This window comes from Chaetodon auriga, chromosome 13 (assembly GCF_051107435.1).
Source record: "Chaetodon auriga isolate fChaAug3 chromosome 13, fChaAug3.hap1, whole genome shotgun sequence".
Lineage (NCBI taxonomy): Eukaryota > Metazoa > Chordata > Actinopteri > Chaetodontiformes > Chaetodontidae > Chaetodon > Chaetodon auriga.
In genome coordinates, this window is record NC_135086.1 from 14,505,865 (window position 1) to 14,531,944 (window position 26,080).

General features: G+C 43.0%; 1 protein-coding gene across 1 annotated transcript in view; it reads left to right on the forward strand.

Moving 5' to 3' along the window:
- Window positions 1-26,080, forward strand: part of LOC143330363 (ATP-binding cassette sub-family C member 4-like) — a 35,318-nt gene continuing 9,238 nt past the window's right edge. Inside the window, exons 1-25 of the mRNA XM_076746886.1 lie at window positions 1-239; window positions 921-1,031; window positions 2,542-2,662; window positions 2,765-2,989; window positions 3,084-3,173; window positions 3,285-3,448; window positions 3,565-3,690; window positions 3,939-4,188; window positions 4,284-4,391; window positions 4,597-4,686; window positions 5,169-5,360; window positions 5,521-5,615; window positions 5,698-5,784; window positions 5,904-6,000; window positions 6,726-6,917; window positions 7,108-7,239; window positions 7,419-7,456; window positions 7,752-7,846; window positions 8,285-8,431; window positions 14,032-14,111; window positions 20,394-20,544; window positions 21,362-21,481; window positions 21,575-21,685; window positions 21,789-21,889; window positions 22,646-22,837. Of these exons, the coding sequence (XP_076603001.1) occupies window positions 166-239; window positions 921-1,031; window positions 2,542-2,662; window positions 2,765-2,989; window positions 3,084-3,173; window positions 3,285-3,448; window positions 3,565-3,690; window positions 3,939-4,188; window positions 4,284-4,391; window positions 4,597-4,686; window positions 5,169-5,360; window positions 5,521-5,615; window positions 5,698-5,784; window positions 5,904-6,000; window positions 6,726-6,917; window positions 7,108-7,239; window positions 7,419-7,456; window positions 7,752-7,846; window positions 8,285-8,431; window positions 14,032-14,111; window positions 20,394-20,544; window positions 21,362-21,481; window positions 21,575-21,685; window positions 21,789-21,889; window positions 22,646-22,837 (3,189 nt within the window). The 5' untranslated portion in view covers window positions 1-165. The remainder of the gene's footprint in view (window positions 240-920; window positions 1,032-2,541; window positions 2,663-2,764; window positions 2,990-3,083; window positions 3,174-3,284; window positions 3,449-3,564; window positions 3,691-3,938; window positions 4,189-4,283; window positions 4,392-4,596; window positions 4,687-5,168; window positions 5,361-5,520; window positions 5,616-5,697; window positions 5,785-5,903; window positions 6,001-6,725; window positions 6,918-7,107; window positions 7,240-7,418; window positions 7,457-7,751; window positions 7,847-8,284; window positions 8,432-14,031; window positions 14,112-20,393; window positions 20,545-21,361; window positions 21,482-21,574; window positions 21,686-21,788; window positions 21,890-22,645; window positions 22,838-26,080) is intronic.

Here is a 26,080-nt window from a genome sequence, read left to right on the forward strand (position 1 = left end):
TCTCGTAGTAATCCTCCCCTGAATGTCGCGAGGTGTGATACTGACCGACGTTGGAGTTTACAGCAGCTGTCCTCTCAGTGTTTCCTCCTCCGAGTCACTGTCGATATCCCTCTGCAACACAGCCTGCGGTCCAAGTCTTCAGGTTGCTTTCACTGTTCTGGGGGCATGGAACCTCTGCGGAAGGAGGCGAAGGATAATCCGTCGGCTTCAGCTAATCTTCTCTCCAAGATTTTCTTCTGGTAAGAAAAGCGGCCCCCGCAGTGACAGACGCGCTTGACATTAATTGAATGGAGGGCTCTCCTGTGTGACACTTTGTGGCCTCACGAGACAGGCTGTCCCCTGGATGTGATAGCTGAGCATCCGTCCGTGCGTAAACATACACCGCAGTGTTCCCACATGGAGGAGAGAGCTCAGGCTCTGTAGAAGTTTTTATTTTTTATTTTTTTATTATTGTTTATTTTGTCTGTAGTCTCATTCACAACAGACAGACAGTGAAGTAAAACACACCAGTGCTCCATTACAAGTAATTCAGTTTTATGTATTCAAACTTTTATTTAAATGAAGCCATAATGAGAACTTTATTTGTATTAATATACAGAGAGACTATTAAACGTACAGAGGGAAATTATAGACAGCAAACTAAAGTTTTGGAAGTGTGCTATAGTAGGAAAAGTAAACTGAAGAATGGACCTTTCACTTGACTTATGTGTCAACACACAAAAGTGCTGTTTAAAATGTTGCAGCTCCTGTACGTGGACATAATGTACACTAACAATGCATTGCCTCTGGTGAAACCCTTCTGTCCTCGTTGTTGGGAAATTTCATGCTTTCTCGCAGAGCTTCGAAGTGTTGGAGACACAACAATAATTTCAATGTTTATTTTCAGCTACTGAACCTACTTTCATGTGCTTTGTCTCCAGTTGGCTGAATCCCTTGTTCAGAATCGGGTACAAGAGGAAGTTGGAGGAAGATGACATGTATAAAGTTCTCCCAGAGGATGCTTCAGATAGACTCGGGGAGGAGCTGCAGTGGTAAGACAGAGAATTAAGTATTGATATTTACATTTATTCTAAAGTAGCTAATGCTCTACATTGGCTTAGATTCAAAAAGTCTGAGACACCACAGTGATCTGCTATGTGTTTTACAGGAATTCAATTCAGTTTTCATATCAGACCAGCGTTCAATCCAATTCAAGAGCAGGCTTTAACGCCCTGATGATCTGTTTAGCTTGATTGCCCCCCTCTTCCTTATCAGTGATCATTGTCAGTTCTTAGGGTTTGAAGAGGAAAGACACCTTATGGTCACAGCTCCTGGTTTCCATGCTCACAGCTTTGAAAAATGTCCACCATGTATCCAATACTTTCTGAGATACAGGAAACTAAACAAGATCGCCCTCATATTGTGGTCAGTTAACTTAGCGTAGCCTGTGGGCTGATGGAACTAAACAAATACCATGTACACTTGTGCATTTACAGTATGTTATTGCATGGTATTTCTCATGAACAGTCCATGACTAGAACAGATGTCAACTCTCATAGAGGTTTAAATCAGAGAGGCCAGAGGTTCGGCCATTCTCTAAGACCCGATCTACTGCTCCAGCAAAGGTAGAGCACACAAAACTACTATATACAACAATCAGAGCTTTTTTTTTTCCAATATGAGCAGCAGTCATTTTGAAGTGGGGGCAGATCACCCCCTTTGAGGGAGTTTGGTGTCAGAGTTGACTTTGAGCTGGGACATGAGCCCACCTATATATAGACAGTGCTTCTCAAATCACACGAGAGCGGGCTCCTCCCCTCACGCTAATCCCACTCTCTCTAGTAAGGCCTGCCACTTTGAGTTGACAGCTGGGTTTTCTTTTTTCTCTTTTCACTGTGACTACTGAACTTAAATACACCTTAGTCCCTGTCCTCTTTAGGATTCTCATGGACATGGTATTAAGGGACAGCTGGGGTGCCCAGTGTAGTGACATTGCGGGCATCTCGGCTCTTGGCAGATCATGCTCTCGTCTGGCCTTAATGAATTATGAGTGCTATCAGGTACTGGAGCTGTTTACAGCCAAGTGTGACGTGCAAAATGTCAGCACTTCCCCGTCTGACGCAAGGGTTCTCGCCCAGAAAGACGGCGCCTGTACCATCTAGTTGAGGGGTGATCAATGCCCAAAATAGAAGTACAAGTACAAACCAATAGTTAGATCCTGCAGCTGCACTAATGTGGGGTCTGTCTTTATTATTCATATCAAATTAGAATTAAATCCAATGTGAATGGCCAAAATAGAGAGCCTGGTTATTATTTTGTCATTGTGATACAATGCTATATGTAAGTGAATACAGTACCTCAGTAAATATTCTAACTAGTCAGTTAACGTCCAAACAAGCAAGATATTATAATAGTGGATTATTCTGCTGAAAATATTTAGGAATGAGTTTTTCTTTTGATTTTTTTTTTTTTGGAACATCAGCCGTGCAACTGCACATTATTGAGAGCGACGTTGCTTCATGATCGATTACTGACCAACGCTTTTCTTTCCACTTTTCAAAGGTACTGGGATAGAGAGGTTCAACAGGCAGCAAAAGATCTACGCCCACCCAGTCTTACCAAAGCCATTGTTCAGTGCTATTGGAGATCATACTTACTCATTGGAATATACGTCTTTATAGAGGTACGGTGCAATCTCACGGTGAGACCGTCTACGCTGAGAGAATTATCTTTTGTTGTAATGCAGCACATCCACATATGTGCTTTACCTCTCATTGTCTCTCAGGAAGTTATCAAAGTCATCCAGCCGCTGCTACTTGGGAAAATGATCGGGTACTTTGAGACTTACGACCCTGCCAACACATCTGCAGTCCATGAGTCCTACAGCTGTGCTGCATGCATCTCCCTGACAAGCATCGCCCTGGCCCTCCTTCACCATCTTTATTTCTACCATGTCCAGCGAGCAGGCATGAAGATTCGTGTGGCCATGTGCCACATGATCTACCGGAAGGTCAGCCATTATGAGACATCTGTGTATAAATGTTGTCCTCCTGTCATACCCCTGTGGCTTGTGGGACTTGATTTAATACCTTTGTTCTGCAAAGGCTCTTTGTCTTAACAGCAAAGCATTTGCGAAAACTACCACCGGACAAATTGTAAACCTCTTATCCAATGATGTCAACAAATTCGATGAGGTAATTATCTGAAAGCATCTATGCTTATGTGACTTTGTATTTTACATGTGACTTACTCATTCAATACAGGCATACCTCAGTGATTCTTTCCTCCTCATTGTTGTCTCACAGGTAACCTTGTATTTGCACTTTTTGTGGATTGGTCCTCTACAAGCAGCAACTGTGTTAGTATTGTTGATGCATACGATTGGACCATCGTGCCTTGCAGGAATGGCTGTCCTCTGCATCCTGATGCCAGTTCAGATTATGTTCGGACGCTTGTTCTCTACTTTAAGGTTTGTGATCACTTGCCAGATTTATTAAATATAGATAACAGTTGTCCCTGCATATAAAAGCTTCCCGTTGTGTGTTGCACTATGACCATTGCTGCAATTTGTGTCTGCTGTTTTAGGGCTGAAACAGCAGTCTTAACAGATGACAGAATACGCACAATGAATGAAGTCATCTCTGGGATCCGTGTTATAAAGATGTACGGTTGGGAGAAGCCTTTCGCTGCATTGGTGGATGAGATCAGAAGGTAGATCAATTCCTCCTCTTTTTACTGTAATTTCTGATAAAATTGTACAGATATGATACAAGAATGATGATGCTATCATACAGAAAATACAGTAGTTAATAAGATGTGTTCAAAATGCATTGTTAAGATAACTTTAACAATTTTTGCATCTGCACCAAAAGCTAACCTGCTACTGTCCGCTGCCAAAAATGAGCCTGATACTGTGTGTTAAACAGCATTTATTGACAGCATGTCTTGTTCCTGTGCAGAATGGAAATCTCCAAGATCATGAAAAGCTCCTACCTGCGGGGCCTGAACATGGCGTCTTTCTTTGTGGTCAGCAAGATCATCATCTTCATCACCGTCTGTGTCTACGTACTGACGGGAAACGTGTTGTCTGCTAGCAGAGTCTTTATGGCTGTTTCTCTCTACGGGGCGGTCAGACTCACCATCACGTTCTTCTTTCCCTTTGCTATAGAGAAGGTCTCTGAGTCTCTCATCAGCATTAGAAGAATTAAAGTAAATACACCACAGACAGAGGCCATTTGTATCACCAGTGTGTGTTTGTTACTGTCTATGAAAACTGAAACTCTGAATCTGATTCTTCTTCGAAGAATTTTCTTCTGCTGGATGAAGTTGCTCCTTCGCATCAGGGCCTTCCTGTGGCAGAAAAGAAAGACTGTATGGTGAAGATTCAGGATTTAATATGCTGCTGGGATAAGGTAAGAGTTACCGTGGGCAATGTGTATCTCCTTTTATCTATGCATTGCCCACATGCAACAATCCTTACACCCCCCGAGGGTCTAAGTAAGGTTTGTAGAGGCCTCTGGGACAAACTAAAATAAAAAATAAATTAACCTGACATTAAAAGACTTACTGCATAGTTACTACGTGGCAGTGTTTCATTTCATTTACTTTTTCTTACAGGTGCTCGAGGCTCCAACTTTACAGAACGTGTCCTTCACAGTCAAGCCAGAGCAGCTCCTGGCAGTAATTGGACCCGTTGGGGCTGGAAAGGTCAGGTCTGTTCTCTGGTCTCAGGTTTATAGCCATGCCCACACTTGATTATAAACCTGAGACATGTTAAATAACTTGAAATAGTTAATAATATACTCTTACTAATTGTATTACTCACCAGCAATACAGAAGATTTACTTTCTTGCCAGCTGTTAAATGTCATGTAAAATGCCAGTGGGGTGATTACATTTGACTGACAGTGGATACATTGATATTTTGATGTGTGGGAAATACCAAGATTCCCTCATTTTACCATAATTTAATCCTAAACTCTGTTGTGGTATGATAATAGCTATTTTTTTTCCTGGGAGGTATGTGCTGTAACTATTTCCTTATGAACAACAGTGTTTATGTGAGGCTAGGCTAATGGCCTCCTGGCTTCAGCTTCACGCTAAGTTTCAGCGGTGTTGATCTTCTCATGTAACATATTATCTCAAATAATCTTTCAATTTGAATTTTTGTACTGTGTTTATGCATATCAGTCCTCACTGCTCAATGCCATCCTGGGAGAACTGAGTCAGGAAAGTGGTGTGGTCAAAGTCAGAGGAGAGCTGACATACACTTCTCAACAGCCCTGGATTTTACCCGGTACGATTCGAAGCAACATCCTTTTTGGCAAAGCGCTCAACCCCCAGAAGTATGATCGAGTTCTGACAGCCTGCGCCCTCAAGAGAGTGAGATCCACTTCTAGTCATGTTCTTGATTGTCACATGCCCTGCTGCATTGCCTTGCTGTGTATTGTAGTGTATTAGAAATGTTTTAGCACATCTAGCTTGTAGCTAGTCCTGCGTAAATGTGAATGACTGGTACAGGTTGCATCTGGATCTGATTCAGGACATGGACCTGATGCCGGGCGGTGACTTGGCGATGGTCGAGGACAGAGGGGCCAACCTCAGTGGTGGCCAGAAGGCAAGGGTCAGCTTAGCAAGGTGCGCTGGATATCTCGACAGCGGTGCATATTTTTCTTTGGTGTCAGTGTCAGACTTAACCTCCATATGTGTGTTTTTTTAGAGCAGTGTATCAGGATGCAGATATCTACCTGCTGGATGACCCCCTCAGTGCTGTGGATGCTGAGGTGGGAAGGCACCTCTTTGAAGAGTAAGTCTTTTACTAACATTTCCCCACTGATTTCCATGGTTTGTCAGATATTATTTAATTATTATGTTGTTAAAATACCTTAGCCATTCCTGCATTAAAAAAACACTGGTTTTCTTCAGGTGCATTTGTGGACTTTTGAAGAAGAAGCCTCGTATCCTGGTTACTCATCAGCTACAGTATCTGAAGGCTGCAGACCAAATTGTTGTCCTAAAGGGGGTGTGTGTGTGTATATTTGCTGGTGTTTATAAGAGTTTACATGCAAAGGAAAGTGCTCAGCTGGTCATAAAACAGAATTTTAATGTATGAAATAAGCAAATACAAGAGTTGTCATTGGTTATGGTGCTCCATGTATTCTGATGGCTTGCTTTTCAAATTGCTTTAATCATGAACTAATATGTTATATGGTATAAAATCTACAGTTAACAGTCACTGCCTCCTTGCATCACTTATGTCACTTAGCTCAATACCTTTTCAGCAATACTACTGCATATTGAATATTAAGCTCCTGTAGACTTAAAGGTTGCTATAAAAACTTTGTAGTTACCTGAAGGCAGCAGCTGTAGTCAGCTTGCATGTCTGTTTGTGATATCCATATATGTGACACTCATTTGTTACTTTTACTTGATAATTTTTCATATAGTAACCATGACTCTTCTTTTCCACAATACTGTTGTCCTTGTCCAACATGGTGGAAAACATTCAAGAACATTCTGTGAAGAACCTGAACTCATCTGAGGAATTTGTGTGCAAGAAAGGATTTCTGAAAGAATTTAATGTAGAACAACTGCAGAGAGTGCTGCTTACATAAATGTTCTGTTTCACTGGTAATATTAGCAGGGGTATATATTATTTTACTTAAATATCAGGTCACTGTCAGGTCTCCATGGCTGTGTGTGTGAGTTGATATGCTGTTAACTGCCTCTCCGTTGTGTCATCATCAGGGTCAGATGGTGGCACATGGGACCTACAGTGAGTTGCAGGCCTCTGGGCTAGACTTTACCTCCCTGCTTCAAGAAGAAGAGGGCCAGGAGGAGGAGGGGCAGGGCATGACCCATACGCTCTCTGACAACTCCTCTATGTCCTCCCTCTCTTCCCGGTACTCCTTGGTTGAGGGAGCAGAGCCACTTGCAGTGGTAGGTGTATTTGAACCATTAAATGGCTAAAACCCGAGCTTGAAGCATCTATGTATAACAATCTCATTGTGGGAAAATGCTTGTTGTGCATTCTATTGGCCACTAGAGGGCAGAAGGTGCTCACCTTTTCCCTGCTGCTGATTACAGGCTGATCTGGATGACTGGCATTTACTCTAGTGTCTATCTGCAGGTAGTGCAACCAACGCAGGAGGAAAGCCGCACAGAAGGAAACGTCGGCCTGCGAATATATGTGAAGTATTTCAGAGCAGGTGCTAACTTCCTGGTCCTCTTGCTCCTCATTTTACTCAGTTCCCTAGCACATGTGAGTTCATTGCTTCAATTCATTTATTGTGTGTTTTGTAGCAATTTTTGGAAAATAGAAGACATCATGTAGCTCAAGTCAATCTTATGTAAAATTGAATGCTATAATAATTTAGAATAAAATAAACGGTTTTGGTAAATGATTTAATATTCAACACATTTTTGTGTGTGTTTGTTTAGAGTACGTTTGTTCTACAGGACTGGTGGCTTGCTTGCTGGTGAGATTTGTTTCTTTTACACCCTATGATGAACATGCATGGCAAAACTGAGAATAGCATGTTTTGTAAGCCAAACTGACACATTTCCTCAGACTGGAAATGGTTCATGATTTAATAGAAGACGACTGAACCAAACATTTTTTTTTTTGGCATTATCTGTCACTTGTTGAAACTGACCTTGTGCTTCAGGATAAGAGGAATGTGTTTTGTATAGTGTCTTCATGTTGCGGCTTTCTTTCTTCGTTGTGTTTATTTGTCCTTGTGGATTTTTGGTTCTTTTGTGGCTGATTTGCAGGGCCTCTGAACAGAAGCACATCAATGTGACAGAGCACCTCAATGGCAGCTTCCCTCAGCAGCTGGACCTTGACCTGTACCTAGGTGTTTACGCAGGTGAAGCTCACTGAGCGCACATTGCTTTTTGTGTACTGTTGAGACTCTGAATACGCCAGCCATTCATTGAACAGATCCACAGTTCTTTGGCTGTGGCCCAAGGCCTTCAAGGCCCAGTGTAATGTGTACATGGGCCTCAGCTGTACGGGGAGATAGCAGTGCCTTTCTAGTTCTCTGCTGCTGGATTGTTCTGATTGTCTCCCTGTGACTCCCAACCTCTTCACCCTTTCAGGCTTTGTATTCACAGTGATAGATTAGCATTCAAGTCAAAAATAAAAACATCATTGAAGGGGGAACTTAAGTGGAATATATCTGTTTTTTTTTGTGTCATTCAGGATGCTTAATAATGGCCCGTTAAATGTATAGCTGACCTTGGAACAGGCACAAGGATAGCATTGTAGTGTGCTGATAGATTTTTTTTTTCTGTGCTTTTGTCAGGTTTAACAGCTACTTCAGTGGTGTTTGGCTTCCTCCATTGCTTGCTCTTCTTTAATGTCCTGGTGAGCTCAGCCCAAACCCTACACAACAGCATGTTTAATGCAATCCTCCGGACGCCGGTACGCTTTTTCGATATCAACCCAATTGGTAAGTGGCTCTCCTCCTCACCAAGTTTTCATTTAAATAACTGACAACTAATAGCTGATTTTAGAGCATGGTCAATGCAGGCATGATGAGACGATTCTGAGACGTTAACGCTCAGTGGGACCTGCTGTAGAAGCTGTTGTGCTTACATCTCACCACTAGAGAGCAGACTGTTACTTAAGTTGTCATGTTTTGATCCACTTAACAAATATCCATGTGTTTGCCCATAAACTCCATCGCTTGTCATTGCCATCAAGTTCTATATAATATGATAGCTTATTTTCAAGTATTAAAGTTTTCATTGAATTTCTTAGATAATTTTATTTGTTGAAAGATTTCATATTTCTCCATATTATTGAAATGTTCATGTAATTCAACTGTAAATAGAATAAATAACTGATCATTATTAATCAGAAGATCTAATATGAACTATAATATAAAGACTGTACTGCTGTACTGTAGGCGTACAAGGTTAAGGATGGTTTTCTCTTTGTGGGATTATTGGGATTTAATATTTGAATGAACTCAATGAACTGACATCTTGATAGTTGCTGTTGGGAAGTAAAGCTTGTGTAACCAAGAGAGCAATGCAGTCATAAAAAAAACTTGTGATATGACTTAATATAGAGCCATAATGTATTTACAAATGAGTAAAGAGAGTGCTATCGTTTTTATTGTGAGCCTGAACAAAAAGCAAACAGTCATATTGAATAAATGCTGTTTGCACTCGGTCTTGGACAGTGTTGTGTTTGGGCTACAGAGCTGTGTAAATACAGACGTATTTGTCTTGTGCGCTGTATCAGAAATCTTCGATTATTTCATTAGCTTTGTAGGCTGAAGCTGCTGGGTCAATGGAGTGGGCAGATGGACATGATTTTAAAAGTGAGCAAACACTCCAAACACATCTGACTTTACTCAGGGAGGGCTGCTGGTTTTTCTTCAGGTGTGTTTCGCACCACCTTTCTGAAGCAGAAACCAATAAAACTGAGAGCGTATTTCAGGATTTGTTGAAATCATTTGCAACGTGTTTTGCGCTTCTTCTTACTTTATCGCCACGATTTTTGCGGCATAAATTAAAGACCACTTTTAATCAGGTGAAATAATGCCACGACAATCTGTCATTCATATCAAACTCAACTGTCAAGTGGCCCACTTTGATAACTTTAATTTTTCTGCAGCATTGTTCACCTGTCAGACGATAATTACTCAGCCTAATCTCCACGTAGTGACATGCATGTACAACACAATCAGCTCGGGTGGGAATTCTCAACAAGAGGGGAACTTGTGTTGTATAATGAGTCATAATAATCTGGTAACACAAGTCTAAATATGATTTGAGGGTGTTCAGGAGCCGGCGGTTTCTTCTGGCATTAGAAGTGGGTGTAGCGACAAAGCTTTCCTTTGCAAAGCTGTGTTTGGAGCAAACACCACAGGTCTTAATCTTTGGCTTTTATTTTTACTGCTGCCGTTGTGATATATGTTGGACTACCTGATGGCTTATCTGGGTGTGCCTTGCTTGGTAATCTACACACGGGAGGAGGACAAACACTTTGAATAATGTAATAATCTGTTTAATAGCGCAGCAAAGGAGAGGCTTAACAGACACTGCTATCTGATTGTTGTTGTGCCACTATCAGTAACCATTGTATGACCAGTTCAGTCATTACAGCTCGGCCTCCGGGCTGGCAAACAGCACTGTGTGTCTTACCGGATTTATAGACAACCGTCCCAGTTACTTCTGTCCTTTGTCCAGTCAGCAGTAGATTAAGCATGACCTTTTTTTTTTAAATCCATACAATATTAATACGTTTCATACATTATTTTTTAAATTCTCTGGCTCTGTATTTTTTTGAAACCCAACTGAAAAGACCAGGACAGAGACAGCTGTTGTCAGCACTGTGTTTCCTTTTTTTTTTTTTTTCCTCACTTTTCTTTCTTTCTTAGTGTTTTGCTTCTGTCACTTCCATCACAGCTGCTTCCACAGCCCCTACTGTCTTGCAGTAAGTGTGAGTAATTTGTAACCGTGTGTTGTTAAGGATTTGACAACTGTTTACATTTGTAAGTGATAGGTGCGCGGCTGCTGAACAGGCCCAGTGTTTGATAGCTGTCCACAGACTTAAAGGTTACCATTTCAAGCGTCACTGCACAAAGGTCTTATTTGTTATTCTGTGAATGTGGTTTGTAACAATAGAGTACAGCAGAGGTGAATTATGATTGATGGAGAGGCATTGTAGCTCTTCGATATCAGCCACTGAATGCCTCTGCGCCATTCAAACCATGTTTCTGTGTTATCTTTTGTGCTGTGTGGAAATAGTTGATTTCCAAGTTAGGGCTTTCGGTGATTAAAACCTTTACATTTTCTAACAATATTATGTGATGCATTTTAAGATATCTAGATGGTGTGGATATCAGTGCAGAGTGCCGTTTCCTCTGTTATATGAATTTCTATAAATTGTTGTATTCTTGTTGCTCAATTTTAGCAGTATGTACAGTTTTATTGCAGCTGTTCATCCAAATGGGATCCAGTTAAAGCAGCACAGACAGCGGTGGATGTGTTGAGCTGATGTTGATCCCTGTAATTTAGTGTCATTGAGTGGGCTAATCCCCTCAGAGACTGCAGGCCAGGGCTTCAGCTCATCAGCACAGTCAAGGAGTGGAGTTTCAGTCAACACACGCACACACACACACGCACACACGCGCGTACACTTTTGCCGTCCCCCTTTCACATCGGCATAGTGGGCCATCTCACTGCTAGGTGTCACTCAGTTGCTGTTGACGCAGGGAACATTAGATCTTCTGTAGTCAGTGATGTGAGATTCTAATTGTGTCTACAGAGGCAATGTTTTTAATGTCTGTATTTCAGGTCTGGGATGCAAGAGTGTTAAGAGCGAAGTGGAGGGAGTACTGCAGAGAGGATGATGATATCGAGGTGTGTAAATTGAATGTGGAGATGGAGCCGTGTGTGTGTGTGCAGTATGGCTGATAGGGCTCCCCCTCGCTCGGCACTTCCACTATTTAATTGCATGAAAGGGAAGGAGAGGAGATTGCAGGAGCCTGGCGGTGTGAGCGAAGAGAATGGATTTAGAATGTATTAGTATTGGCAGCAAGGCGCCGGCGGTGGGAGGCTGCCCCAGGCCCCTGGGCCCTTCATGGAAGTGCAGGTGAGCTGTGCCACCTCCAGCCTTGGCAGCCCCCTCCCCAGTATTCCTTCATTATCGCACTTGCCTCACTGAAAGGCCCCTCCGACTGCACTGGGGCCCACACATGGAGTGGCTCTGAGTCGTCCTCTTATCTTGATGTTTACAGGGAACAGCGATTTGCCACACGCCCTGCTCCAGCCGGACCCCACTGTTCCACTTCTTTAAGTGTGATTCGGGGCCCTGCTCACCTAATATCTCCACCTAAGGGGCCACCTTAGTTGGGAGGGCTTGATATTTCCTGAGCCTGAAAAAGTGGTGCAAATCACCCCTGGAGTCTTAAACCATGAGAAATTGTTTGATACTAATGCTGCTGATATCCTGAAACGTCTATACCCCTCTCTACACAATAGGTGATATTGTTGACAACCACCCATAGTGATTGAAGCCATTGTCCCATGCCGATCTTACCTCATAGGCATTTCCATGCAGTGAATGTCTTTGTGTAACTGCATCACTGTAATGTATCCCCTCTATAGTCTGTGCAGGATGGAGAAGGGTCTTTACTTCATCCCCTCTGAAACTCTCTGTTAACTGAGCCGCTTGTCAAACAGCTGATAGCTGACTGATGTTCTCTGCTCTAACACCCTCTAACCATGGTATGATGTAACCCGGAGAAACCTATCCTTTTCTTATTGGCATTGTTTGTCAGATATGCATGAATTTGGGTCATCTATGGCTTAGACAGTAAAATTACATAAAATATTATTGGATCTTCCACAAACACAGTTTGACAAGTACTCCCCCCATTCCCAGACTAAAGCAGCAATATTCTACACTAGTATAGTAGCAGCTTTACCCCCTTGCTTGAACCCTCCCCTCGGGATGTCTGTATGCTAAAGGGGCACTCACACTGTGAATAAGATTAGTCTGCCTCCAAGTGTACAACATGCTTACGCCACTTGACTTTGAATCAGTACTGATTTGGAGCATTGCTGGCTTGTTGCGGGGGAATAATGCTCTGGCTGGGTTTATGCAATGGCTGTTATGGGGAGCCCGGCCTCGTCTGCATGCATGTTTTTAGGCGGGAGCGGCATTTTGGATAAAGCTGTAAGCTGCTTACGGCCGTGGAGAGAGGTGATTACAGGGCCCACCTCCGTAGGACTGACTGGGAGGCTGGGAGGCAACTTTTAGGTCAGTGGTGCCATGGCTCCGCCACGCCTCCAGAGTGCCATACCGCCACATTCTGCCAATGTGCCGCTCAGCTGTTCCCTCCCTCGGTCCTGTACCAAGTCCCACCCTGTTTCACGGCCTATTCTGCAAGCCTAGATAAACTCATCTGCATGCTTGTGCGGTTAGTTTCACTTTATCAGGGGTTGTACCTTAAATATGTGAGTGTTGCTTTATTTATATTCTCCTCAGACAGATATTATTGTTTGCTTAGTGATGTGTCACCATGAAAGACAATGGGCTGCTTAAGCACAGAAACATTATGACACTATTTTGGAGGCGCTTTGACAGGGAATATACACCATAGACTACACACAATAGACTCACAGCTTGTTCGTGTCTTTTAACTTGAGCCCAGTTCTAGTAGTGGCAATGCTGGCACTGCTCTGGTACTTTTTGTCTGCCTCTGAGAGTCTGAGGGCTTCCTTCAGGGACAGAGATAGGGAAAGGCTTTCTGTCTTGCCTGCCTTTAGGAGGTGTAGTGTGGGGATTTGCTATCACTGACCCTGCAGTAAACAGCGTCTGAAAGCAGCTGGAGTGTAATCTTATGTGCTGTTGGATCAGAATAGGGGAGCAAAGTTACTAAAAGAGTTACAATAAAGGGCTGCCACAGCACCTGCAGAGCAGCAGCCAAAATAATGAACACCTGAGCAGATTGGAGGCAACTCAATTAACATCACTGACACTGGCAGTCAGAACAAAAAGGCAGGTACGCAGCTTCTGTTGCCCTTTTGTTTCCAAACAAAAGGTTTCCTCATGTATTCAGCCAGGAGTAGGCCGGTCTTTATGAAACGCTAGACAAATAGTGATTCATTGTTTAATCTAGATAGGCCTATGTTTTTCATCTGGTATCACACTCAGTGTACAAGTTCTTTTCTCTTAAATTGGAGGGGACTTTGGTGACAGTTGCTCAATAGTCTAGTGAGACTTAAGGAAACTGAAACAAAAAAAAATACTGTTTTTTATGGGTGCAGAGTGGTTTATAGATAGATAGGTTTATAGACTTTTTTATTTGTATCTGTAAAAAACATTACATGATCAATGCTCAAACTATACAATTACACAGTACATTGTCTTTTTAACCTAATTTTACTATGTTAATTCTGATTGTACGAATGACTTGACATCTTTACAACCAATAGCAGAATCCTGTTGTCAATTGTGATGTGATTCTATCTCACATATATCTACTCTAATGTCATCTAATCTGTTCTCTTTTATTGTGCTCCTTCCCAGGAAGAATCCTCAACAGGTTTTCGAAGGACATCGGTTACCTGGACTCTCTGCTCCCGTGGACGTTTGTGGACGTTATCCAGGTGAGTCTCACCTCGGCAGGTTTGGTCGCTGGCGCTGCTGCATGGGAAGGCCATTTCATGCCTGGCTAAACATGCTTTGTGGTCCGGGTCCCCTAATCTGGAAACAATTACTGTAGGATTACCCGCCAGCGCAGCCCAGCGCCTGCACAGATTTAATAAAAGTGTGCACATAGGCTGAGGGCGTGGCTCCCCCAATGTGACACAACAGAAGCGGCATCTTCAGAGAATGTGTATGGAGAGTAAGCAAGTGATTGGGAGGGTGAAAGGTACCAAAGAGGAAATAAAGGCCACAGGATGATGGGTCTGATGTGGAGGAAAACATTGGGGAGGGGGGTGACAAGGATGATGTGTTGAGTGGCAAAGAGAAGAAGTGTGAGCAGCAGGCGTACAATGTGTTTGCAGGAGTGGAGCTGGAAGTGTGGTAGAGGGGGAAGGGGACAGGTCAGTTGGAACAGATCCAGAGCGGGACTTGCCCCTCTCAGCGCAATTCCTCTAATGCTCTACAGTCTTATAGGTCTGGTAGCCAACGGCCACCCTGGTGCATAACCAGGTTGGGTTACCAAATGCCACCCTGCCACCGTGACAGCCATCTCCCACGAAAGCCTGCGGAGATGAGCCAGCTCATGCACCTAGCGCCACAAAGAAGGGAATGTTCGCTGCACAATTCGAGGTAGAGGAGCAGGCGTGGCTCTTTGGTTAGGGCCAAAGAATAGAACAAAGGCGCGCTGAAAACGAATCCCCCATCCACAATGCCTGAGTGATGTTTGTGGCAGATACCCATCTCACAGTAGACAAAAGCCATCTTAAATGCTGAAAGCACAAAAGATCATACGCACAAAAGCTTTTTGTCTGCTATAGTTTCCCTCATTTTGATAATAAGGTGAATAATGGCTTGAGTAAAATAATAACTTTGTAGAAGGCCCATAGGTCCAACTGAAAACAGTGAAAGTAGACTAGGTCATGACAGAAAACAGACTTTGTTGCACATGTGTATTCACTTCATTTACAACAACTAGTTTTAACCTGTGAAAATAATGAAACACACAACACAGAACCATTGTAACCCTGCTTCTGTGTTGGAGTGAATGATTACATTTCATAACTGAAAAGCAAACTGTCAGAATAGGGCTAGAATGTTCCTGCCGCTCTTCTTTGCTGCAGCAGAAAGTGGGAAGTGATCGTCATAGCAGGCAAAGGTGGCATCCTTTGGACAAAACACTTTTGTTTGTGCTGCGTTCTGCTCTTGTTTGCAGGTGTCTTTCATGGAGCAGTCTTTAATGCTTTCAGGAAGGAACGTTTTCACTCTTTTTATCAAAGTATTAGCAGCGCAGAAAAGCTGCTGATCCTGACTATTGTTGCTCATTCGTGGAGGGACATTTCCCCATAGTCATTGTTTAAATGGTTGTCAGGGGGGAATAAAGTGAAACTTCATAAACAATGCCCTAACTGGTTTATCTCTCTCTATGGGGAGAGGCCGCTTCTGTGCGGGGATTTGCACCAGAGCCTCCCCCCATTATGGTGGAGTAAGCACTTCACAGCCCCTCAGCACTGCCCCCATACCCGTCTAACAAGGGGATTCCCTCAAGCTGGGGGAACCTGGTTACACCCCAGAGCCCTGTTTTTTTCACAGGTCTCATTTAGTAGTAATTTAGTGTATTGGGAAATAGGCTCTTTCTCTCCCCTCTTTATGGTCAGGGGACAATAACAGAAATGTCAATTAAAAACACCTCAGGCTTTTGGGACTGTCGGCTTTTGTGTAGACTTGACCTTTAAATCCTGGGTTGCCTCTATTTTCAGAGAGGGAGCAAAGGAGGAGGGCAAGACAATGAGGGGTGAGTACGGGGGTCTTTCAGTGGAGGATTTTGTGTGAAGGCTCTTGACCAAGTCACACCACTAACTGTGGGGTCCACATTCATAGGTCTTCTTAACCATCCACACAAATTCGGTTTGTCAGTGTGTGTTCGCTGAGACACCAGCTGACAGTTACTTTCGTTTAAGTGGGACTTAGCCTGGTCTCACCAATGCTAATGGCATATAAGCATGCATAAACACTGGCTCATAAATTACAGCAGTAAACAGTCATCTGGAGAGAGAGAGAAAATAGTTTGTGTGGGGGAGTGCGCGTATGCAGACACAAACCCAGCATAGCACCACTGAAGACGCACGCAAACACAGAGCAAAGATGGCTATTGTCTAGAAACACTGGCGGGTGGATCGTTGTGTGAGTCTGTATATTGTGGCACATTGTGTGTCAGGCCTTTTCAGTGGCTTTGTGGGATATGAGAACTGCTGACGTAACTGTGAGTGCTGTAGGATGGGATTTCATCGGCTTTCTCTGCTTCTTTACCACGCTGGTGACAGAAGAAGTGAAGAATGCACTGGCTCCAGGCGTTACACAGGTTATCCTGAGAAACAGAGGAGAAGGTCCTGTGTGGAACTATATAGGCTGGGCCATAAATCCCCTTTGAGCATTGTTTTATGACAGTGCCATTGTCTCCCTGCACAAGGTGAGAAAATACAAGTGACACAGAAAGGCGAGGAGTCTTAAGAAGTACTTGTTTTATTCAGCTGTTTGTCAAATTAGTGTAAAAAGACAAGACAAGAAAACAGCATTGTGTGTGTGTGTGTGTGTGTGTGTGTGTGTGTGTGTGCGTGTCAGTGTTTGCTTATGGGCGTGCTCAACTGGCCACTCAGCAATACCACACACGGTCATTTGATGGCGAGCATCGGCCAGCAAAAGTTTCCAGTGTGTGTATGTGTGGTCTCCCATGATGCTGCGGTGCGGCACCTCAGCTGCACTGACTCAGACATACAGGCCTGGGAACTTACATAACAAAGTCCCAATCTGATCTTGAATCTCACCTCATGTCAATATATCTGTGCTTCCTGTGAGAGACCTTTATGTGTGTGAGTTGCTGTTTTCATACACATTTGATGATGTTTTTGTGTTGTTTTCAAGCGGAAGAAGAAAAAAGAAAGGAGCAATGACTGAATGAATGAATTTGCTGGACACCAGTGATTTATAGTAGAGAGAGAGAGAGAGAGAGTGAGAGAGACTGCATTTCAAAGCCTTTCTCTTATTTCCAAAATGGGGTTGGAAATCAGCAGCTTGACTGAGCCCAAATAAGTGACTTCTTTTACCTTTTCACAGCACACAAAGGCCTAATCCTAGGACTACTTGAGCCACCAATGTAGACAGCGACTGAGACCACCACAGTATGTGTCAGACCCTCCTCACCACACACAAAACACATTGACTGCAGCTTTATGAAGTGAAAATGGCCCAGAAAGGGAGAATGTGAAGGAGGTGTCCACAGTCATTTCTCCCAATGAAAGGCAGCAGCATCTGGGCATTTAATGCTAAAATAAAGCCCAAAGACAGAGTAGAATGGATTGGGTCACTTCTATTGTTCCAGAGCCCAAGTGGAACAGCCCTGTTTTGTTTCAGTACCACTGACCCTTGCAAGTTATTGTGCCGCTCTGTCACGGAAAAGTGTGGAGCGAAGAAAAAAAAACAAAAAAAAAGCTAAAAGAATTCCAGCGATGACAGAGGACTTCTTTTGAGGAATTTTCTTTACCCTGCTTTCCCCTCATTTCCTGTTTTGTTTGCACTTTCTTCTTCCCAGTGGCAAATATTGCACACTGTCAGTAAATAAAGGGAGGATGAAAAAGGGGTTGTAAAAAGCCTACTGATTCCTTGTGTCCGGAGGGATGTTTAATTAAAGGCAAGTGTTTATTTTCTGCTGCGGAACAACAGTCGCTATCATTGCCGAACACAAATATAGCAATTAACTTCAATTTTCTACATTTATTTGGACATCAAAGAGCTGATAGAATCATTGAGAAAATAAAGCAATTAGGGTCAGCAGAGATCTCAATGGTCTTTGGACACAGCAGTGGGCCCAGTTTGCTTGAGTGACTGAATCACATGCGTGCGGTAGCTTTCTTTTCTTGCTAAAGAGCAATTAGCGGTAATTCTTTATTTAAACTGTTTGTATACAAAACCTTTCATCCTTTTATCCACTTTTATGTGCAGTGGGATGTGGCTTTGGGAGTTTTCTGTTCCTGTGTGGTTTCATAGGAGATATGGATGTGGTCTGAGGGGGTGAGGTGTGTGCTTGTAGGATCACTTATCTGAGTCATCTGTGTGTAGTGTGGGTGGGGGCCACCGTGTTCCCGATTCTGACATGATAAGCGCCAGACCACGCAAATGGATCACATCAAACAGGGCCTTGGCGACAGCGGGCCCTGGGGAGCAGGAGGAGGCAAGACTCCTATCTACTGGTTCCTGTTCCTCCTCTGTCCCCTCAGATGACCCCACTGTCAGATAAACCCTTCTCGGACCTTCGTTGCCCCCCTCCCTCCCCCCCGACTGCAATGGGCCCAATTAGATTTTAAATGAACCAATCGGCAAACATGAATGAGCAGTGTCACGGCATCACCAATCAGCAGCAGGAGAGTTAAAGAGAAGCGGTCTATATGATAAGACATTTGTTCAGTTAATATTTGATCCCCTCTAGGGAAGGCTGGATAACATGCAGTAATGGCTCATGTGCCACCATCTCACTTTGCAGTCTGGTAGCCTTCCATCAAGGCTAAGATTGAAACTTATGTACTGTGAAATTCTTGGGATCAGTTGTGCTCAGTAGCTTTCACTCACTGTTTGATTGTGTGGGCTCCACTACAGCAATGGTTAGACTAGTAATACCCTCTTATCAGAACTGCAAATGGAATTGAGTAGCTTTTCATCACAAAACTACACTGAAAGTGATCATGCTTAAATGTGTGCTTAAGTGGCAGATAACATCCGTAATTAAGGTGCTAAATTAAATTTTCATCTCTCTGGGCTAGTCTGAGACCACTGAAGGTAACAGTACGATCCTAATCTCCACGTCTTAGGATTCATCTCTTAGGATGTGTCTAATTTCAGGGTGTGAGGTTTCAATTTTATCATCTATGAATCGGATATGAAATATGTAACACAGTATACCTTTCAGTTAAGAAGAAATGCTCTCTCGCATATTCAGTGGTGGAAAAAGTAATCAGATCATTTGCTTAAGTATAAGTATCAATATTGCAAGGTAAACACACTCCATTACAAGTCCTGCTTTCAGGATCCTACTTATGTAAAAGTATAGAAGAAAAAGAGTGAAGAGAAAAGTAGAGGCCCTCGTTCTGCACAAAAATGGCCCCTATGACTGATATTATTATATAAGTAGATATATTCTAACTTTATATAATGTTGGGTATTGTAGTCCAGTGACTCCCAACCTGTGGACTTGACCCCCCTCAAAGGGTCACATGATAAACCTGACAAACCTGAGGTGTATCTTGTTGATGACTGGTGGAGGAAAAAAGTAAAAAACAAAGTTCTTCATGAACTTTTGCTTTTTTTTTTTAATCTCAAAAAGTTTCAATGAAACTGTTCAAAAGTTAAGAAGGGAAATGTGTCTCCTTAATGGAACTGGTAACAACTCATAAGAAGTACAAACCAATGCATCACATTGCTTTAATCATAAGCAATGTGTTGTATTTCATGAACTCGTCCATGTCTTTTTTTTGAAGATTCTTCGCTTGAATAGTAACTAACAAATAGCGTGAACTGTCCAATAGAACAGTATGGCACTAACCCTAATTCCCACCACAGATGGGCTACAATAAAAGCATTTTTTCTTTATCATTAATGATCATAATGATACTTAATCAGATTCCTACTTCAGTTTCTAGTGTGGGTGCTTTGGTGTTGTCGCACTCATTGCCTCCAATCCTGTTTAGGCAGCTCTGGTATCCTGGTCTCGATGTGTCACAGAGCCATTAACACGGGTGATGAGTCACTGTGTTGTTGAGGGCCTTGTGGTTTGAGTGTGATGTATCAGACACCCACAGTGTGGTTCCCAGAGCCCTCTGCCAGTCACTGTGGCCATGCCTGTTGGCTGGCTGCTCTGCCAGGGAGGCTTACAGGCCAGAAGTGTTGAAGGGAAAGCCCAAGAGAGCCAGGGATATGAGCTGCAGTGGCCAAGTGGTAAATTCTCACCTGCTACTAAGTGAGAATTAGCGCTGTGATCGTTTTCCTTTCACGCTGTGAGTCACATAACCTCAGTCCCACAACCTGCTGTTACCTTACTGTATGTCCGTGATGGTCTCACACAAATACAACTGAAAGAGTTTCTCTTGTGTAGAAATAGGCCTCGCTGCCCCGGTGGTAGCCCACACAGCAGCAGTGAAGCTTTTGACTCTTGCTCTTTGGTTAATATTATGCTCACATTTCTCCTTCTGTTCCAGATATTTCTCCAAGTCATTGGAGTGATTGCAGTAGCTGCCGTCATCATCCCCTGGATCCTTGTTTCTGTTGCTCCCCTTCTTGCTGTCTTCCTGTTTCTGCGACACTATTTCCTGCAGACCTCCAGGGACATCAAGCGCCTAGAGTCTACCAGTAATTTTTTTTTCTTCCTTTGGGAGGGGGGCCATGTCCATTTGTGGTAAGAGACAAAAGCAGACTGCAGGAATGCTAATAGACCATTGAAGAAAGCCATGATCATTAGCATAAAGGCTAAAGGTGGTGGTGGCCTATGGCTCGGCCACACGCAGCTTCCTCAAGAGACGGGAGTTCATGACATCACATACAATGGGAAAAATGCCAAGTGGGCATGACTAGGCCAGTGCAGGCTTTAGTTCATCTATTTTATTCTGGGCTGAGAGCCCAAATGCGCATTGGCCAACAGGTTCCATCATCTTAAAGAACAAACGTTGTATTAAAAAGCTGAGAGGAAACATTTAGGTTTTGTCTTTTGGTTTTGTAAGCCTAACAAATAGAAACCAAAGGCACTCATTTGCAGTCCGTCCCGAAATCAAAACTGTTTGGCATCAGTGACACATGAAATGTTTGTATGGCCAAGAACACATACATGTTCCACTATTGATTGCCACATCATATTTTCTTTGTGCACATCTTCTGAAAGTCACTATATTGAGCAGAAAACCTCAAAACCTCAAGTGGATTAGTATCGTTTGGCTCACTTACAAAAACAGCATATTGAAACATAGAAGCAGTCAGTTATGATAGTAGGATACATGACATCAAATAATATTTGATTATGTTCTCAAACCATGTTCACAGTTAAAAAAACATATGGTTACAACTCTTCAAAACTGTCCTTGGCATAGAATAAGGAATGCATTTATCATTGAAGACGTGTATTTGCTCAAACACTAACAGAGACGGTGTGCATGTATATATATAATTTTTTTAGCTCGGAGTCCCGTGTTCTCCCACCTTTCATCCTCTCTCCAAGGCCTGACCACCATCCGTGCCTTCAAGGTTCAGCAAAGGTTTCAGCAAATGTTTGACGAATATCAAAATCTTCACTCAGGTGAGCATATATATAAAAATAATTATCATACCCTTTCAAATATTTAGGCATTGGAGATCACGTGTATTATCTAATCTGTGTGTTTGCTAACAGAGGCCTGGTTCTTATTCCTGACCACTTCTCGATGGTTTGCTGTGCGTCTTGATGGAATTTGTTCGGTTTTTGTCACCATTACTGCTTTTGGCTGCCTTTACTTCAGGGATGGTACTGTATGGGCTTTGGATGAAACATGCTGACATGCAAGAAATTATGAGTGAAACCATGGTGATAAACTCATGGATGTGTGTTACTTTTTCTGATGTTAAAGGACTGGAACCAGGTGCAGTGGGTCTGGCTCTGTCTTATGCTGTGACACTTACAGGCATGTTCCAGTGGGGCGTCAGACAGAGTGCAGAGATTGAGAACATGGTGAGAACATTTCCATCCACATTCATGATTTCTCCATCTTCTTCAGTCAATTTTAAAGAGTGTCATTGTGCAAAAGAAAAAAGAAAAAAAAAACATGCCACAAACAGCATTAATGACGGCTGATTTACACATGAAGTTCAGTTTACTGACAGGGAGTACTGCACAACCTGTGAAATCACTGGTATGATGTCTTGGAAAAAACAACCCTGATGATGTCATCATGGTTATCTCAGTTTGGCTTTGAGATTATAAATTTGAACAGAAAACCTGTCTTATATACCAGTGGTGCTTTGTTTGAAAGAAATAAGCATTTAGGAGGCAGGGAAGGCCAAATTAAAGCTACTGCCAAATTGCATTATGGGAAATGTAGGTTACAGAGTTTTTGGACTCATTCCAGAGGCCATCATATCTTGGCCCCTTGCCTCACCCTCCGCTATGGTGGCCACTGAAAACACGCAAAAAGCGAAAGATGCTCTATAGAGCCAGTGTTTGCTTTGTCCGTTCTGGGCTACTGTAGAAACATGGTGGTGCAACATGGTGGTCTCTGTGAAAGAGGACCTGCTCCCTCCGTTGATATAAAGAGCTCATTCTAAGGTAACACACACACAAGTAGATCCCCTGCATCCTATAGACTGAACCTTTCAGTGCAATGAAATCCTGCTGTTTTCAGCAAAAGAGCAAAATTCTTAATCACAGACCTGTCAAGCAGCATTAATACCCCCACCTGTTCCATGAAAAATGCCTTATTTTTTGCAGATGACATCAGTGGAGAGAGTGGTTGAGTATGCAGAGCTGGAGAGTGAAGCACCCTGGGAGACGGACAAACAGCCTCCGCATGATTGGCCCAAGGCAGGCTCCATCACCTTTGACAGAGTCAACTTGTCTTACAGTGACAGCGAGCCTTTGGTCCTAAAGAACCTGACTGTTGTCTTCACATCCAGAGAAAAGGTTCTTGTCTTTATTCCCACCTGTGCATGCTTAGCGGTGTGCACAGCCCATGACTTAGGTTGACATGCAGCTAGCGTAGGAGGTGTGATGTGATTCTTTTTTATGTGTCATTATATTCAAATCAATTATTAAAGGGACACCATATTGTGCTGCTGAATCTTCAGGACTATACAATTTGTGATTCATGGAATACATATCATGTAATTAAGACTGTTCAAGTGGATCCATTTGTTCCCAATTTGCATTTTGAGCTACCTGACGGTGACAACTGTTTATTCACTATAAGAGAGAGAAGAGGCTGAGGGAGAGGGGCGAGGGAAGAGAGAGGGGAAAGCAGAGGGAGATGGTTGAGGATGATTGAAATTGTGTTTAATGCAGGGGGTGTATTTTGCATGGCTATGGTTGGCCAGGGCGGCTGATTTCACAATGGATGGGTTGATAAGTGCAGAGGCCCTGGCTCTGACAGCCCATGGGAAGAATCTCTGCCACATGCCATGGGGGTGAAAGGCTTTGTGTATCCTGACAGTTCCCCTGACACCCTTTCACAAGGAAACCTGCACTTACCACCTACAGTACAAGATCCATTCACTCTGACCGTCACTACAGTCGCATACTGTACATAATCATGTGAAACTGCACAGCTCGCTATGACACCGCAGTTGACCTTCCATTGTTTGGAGAGAAATAGCTTAGTAAGAGCATATTCCTTATCTCCACTACGTAGAAAACAAAGATCAATGATGCACTTTTTCATTTCGTTATTCTGTAGATAAACTGCACACTATGGTTTCTCAAATGAACTTTGACATTCTTAAGTGCTTTTTCATCTGAAATAAGATGCAAAGGTAACATTTGATAAGCTTCTCTTCTCAGGGTTTGATTAATGACAGCTGAGGGCAGTGTGACTGATCCATGCAGAACACTGTTTAAAATGCATCATGAGACTGTTCTTTTGATAATAACAGCCATGGTTGGTCATTTGTTCAAATACCTTAAAGTGACCTTTGTTTACATTCACTGCCAATCAGGAAGAAGTCTGGCGCTCTTATAGTGCAGCTTGAGGTGGGATGGACTGGGTTCACATCTCGTCTCTTAACTGCATGCTCTTAAACATCGAAACAGTCCCCAGCTAACCTTAACGAAGTTGGCGCAATTGGCTAGATTTGACCATAGCTAAGAAAACACGTACATTAGCCTGTTCCTCACCGGAAAAACAGCTACATAGGTTGTCAGCTCAAGCAGGTTATTGCGACTCGTATTTACTTTAAGTGTTACGCGGCAGCCTCTAGTGGCTGAAGGAATTATGACGGGAGCAAAGGAGGAAGTGAGATGATGTGGTGTAAAGAGGGAGACAGTTTGCATATGAATGAGGAGCGGTGGATAAATGGCTCAAACAAATGCAGGACTTTCACCCAGGAGACATGTGAATGTACCTTTTACATCACATACAAAACAGTAACACACTGATTTTAACCCAAACATAGCCAAGTGAATTTGTTGCTAAACCTAAGCAACTGTTTCACACCGTTAACCACATGTTAAGCATCGTACCACAGTGCGATGAAGTTCTGGTACGACAAAGTCTCCAACAGTCATGTATGTTGTTTTTGGAGTTATTGGATATCGACTTTATCAGTTGTTTCGGTATGCAGATGTTTTGCGTATACAGGTCGTTTTTGAAATTCCCACAGTATGTGATTGTGCCTTGTAAAACATTGTCTTGTGCTTTAAAAAATAGCAGGATTGTGAGCGCTCAGAATGGACCCTTTTCATGTCTGCCATTTTCACTTGCAGCGCTTTTCAAAACAAATATAGAAAGAGCTTCACAGTCAGAAGAAAACACAAAAAACTGAAAGCATGTTCTGAATAAAGTAATAGTTAGTTGACTAGCACAGAGTGAGGCGACCTCTGCCCGGACGGGATGACCCTTTGTATGTAGCTGCTGTTTACTGGCCTCGGTCTGTGTGTCAGCGATTGCAACAGCGCTTTCTCCCACTTCCTCTTTGAAAGCATTCAAAGTGTGAAAATCTTTGTTCATAATAAGCACCACATGGGTGGAACTCCAATGTCTGCATCCACAGATTTGTGCGTCTCGGCTTTTCAGGCACTGTGATTCTGACAACAGCTCGGTCATGTCTGTGCAGCTTCTACAGAGGAGAGGTCTGTCATAATCTACTGTCACATGTCCTCTTGACATGAGGTCACAAAGGGTTTGGGGAAAGATTGTTTCCTCTTCTGAAAGGTTTCCAACCAGGGCCAGTTAAAGGCATCCAGGGGTGCATTCCTGTGTCCCTCATGTGATAATCACCTGTGTTTTGTGAGGCCCTTAATGTGGAGCCGTTTCATCCCTCTGGACAACTCTCTCTCAATTTTTTTTGTCAGTTAAGATAGCTTAACTGTCGGCTCAGAGAGAGAGCTATTGCGTGCACACTTTAGTGAAGTACTTACAGGATGAGATCTAAGCGGTGCCCCTTTCTCTACATCTAATAATGTGTAGAGCTCACTTAGATCCTTAATCATCAAGCTTCATCCTTTCTACCGTCCACCTAAATAGACAAAGAGGGAAAAAAAAAATCTTCATTGTTGCATCCTTACTGTGTGTTGGCATGTTATGAGCCACACACAGCGGTTCTTTGTTATGCAAGCTGTATTGCTGGTAAACCCCTGGCTAAACAAAGGGTTGCCCATTGGTTGTGTAATGGCATATAACAAGCCTATGTGCTGGCAGGCAGCAGTGTGTGGCACCAGCAGCCCAGCTCAGTGGAACAAATAATGATTTGCCTCATGCAGCCATCGCTGACACCATTTCCATTTGGTTTTAGGCTTTGCACTGGAGTATGCTCAGCATTCAGCCTGAAAAAGTACTGTGAGCAGTTTGGTCTGGTCTGGTCTTTTTCTGTGCAGGTCCTCTTTAGGCCTCTGTGTGTAACACAGCGGTGCATGTGCATGGCATGATTTGGTTATGCAGGGGTTTTACAGTGGAGGCACTGGCCAGACCTGCAGGTATTCACAACACAGCAGTGGCAGGGTGACCCCGCTCTTCCACAAGACAGAGAGGATAAACATTTCATCTGACACCATCATCAGGTCCAAGTTTTTATTTGATTAATACTTAATTTGTATGTAAAACCTTACAGAGCCTCTTTAGCTTCTTTAGAGACTAAAAATACAATACATGAAGTCCAGTTTGATTAACAGATCTGTGAATTTGAACGCTTCTCAGATGCCAAAAAACTGCAGCCT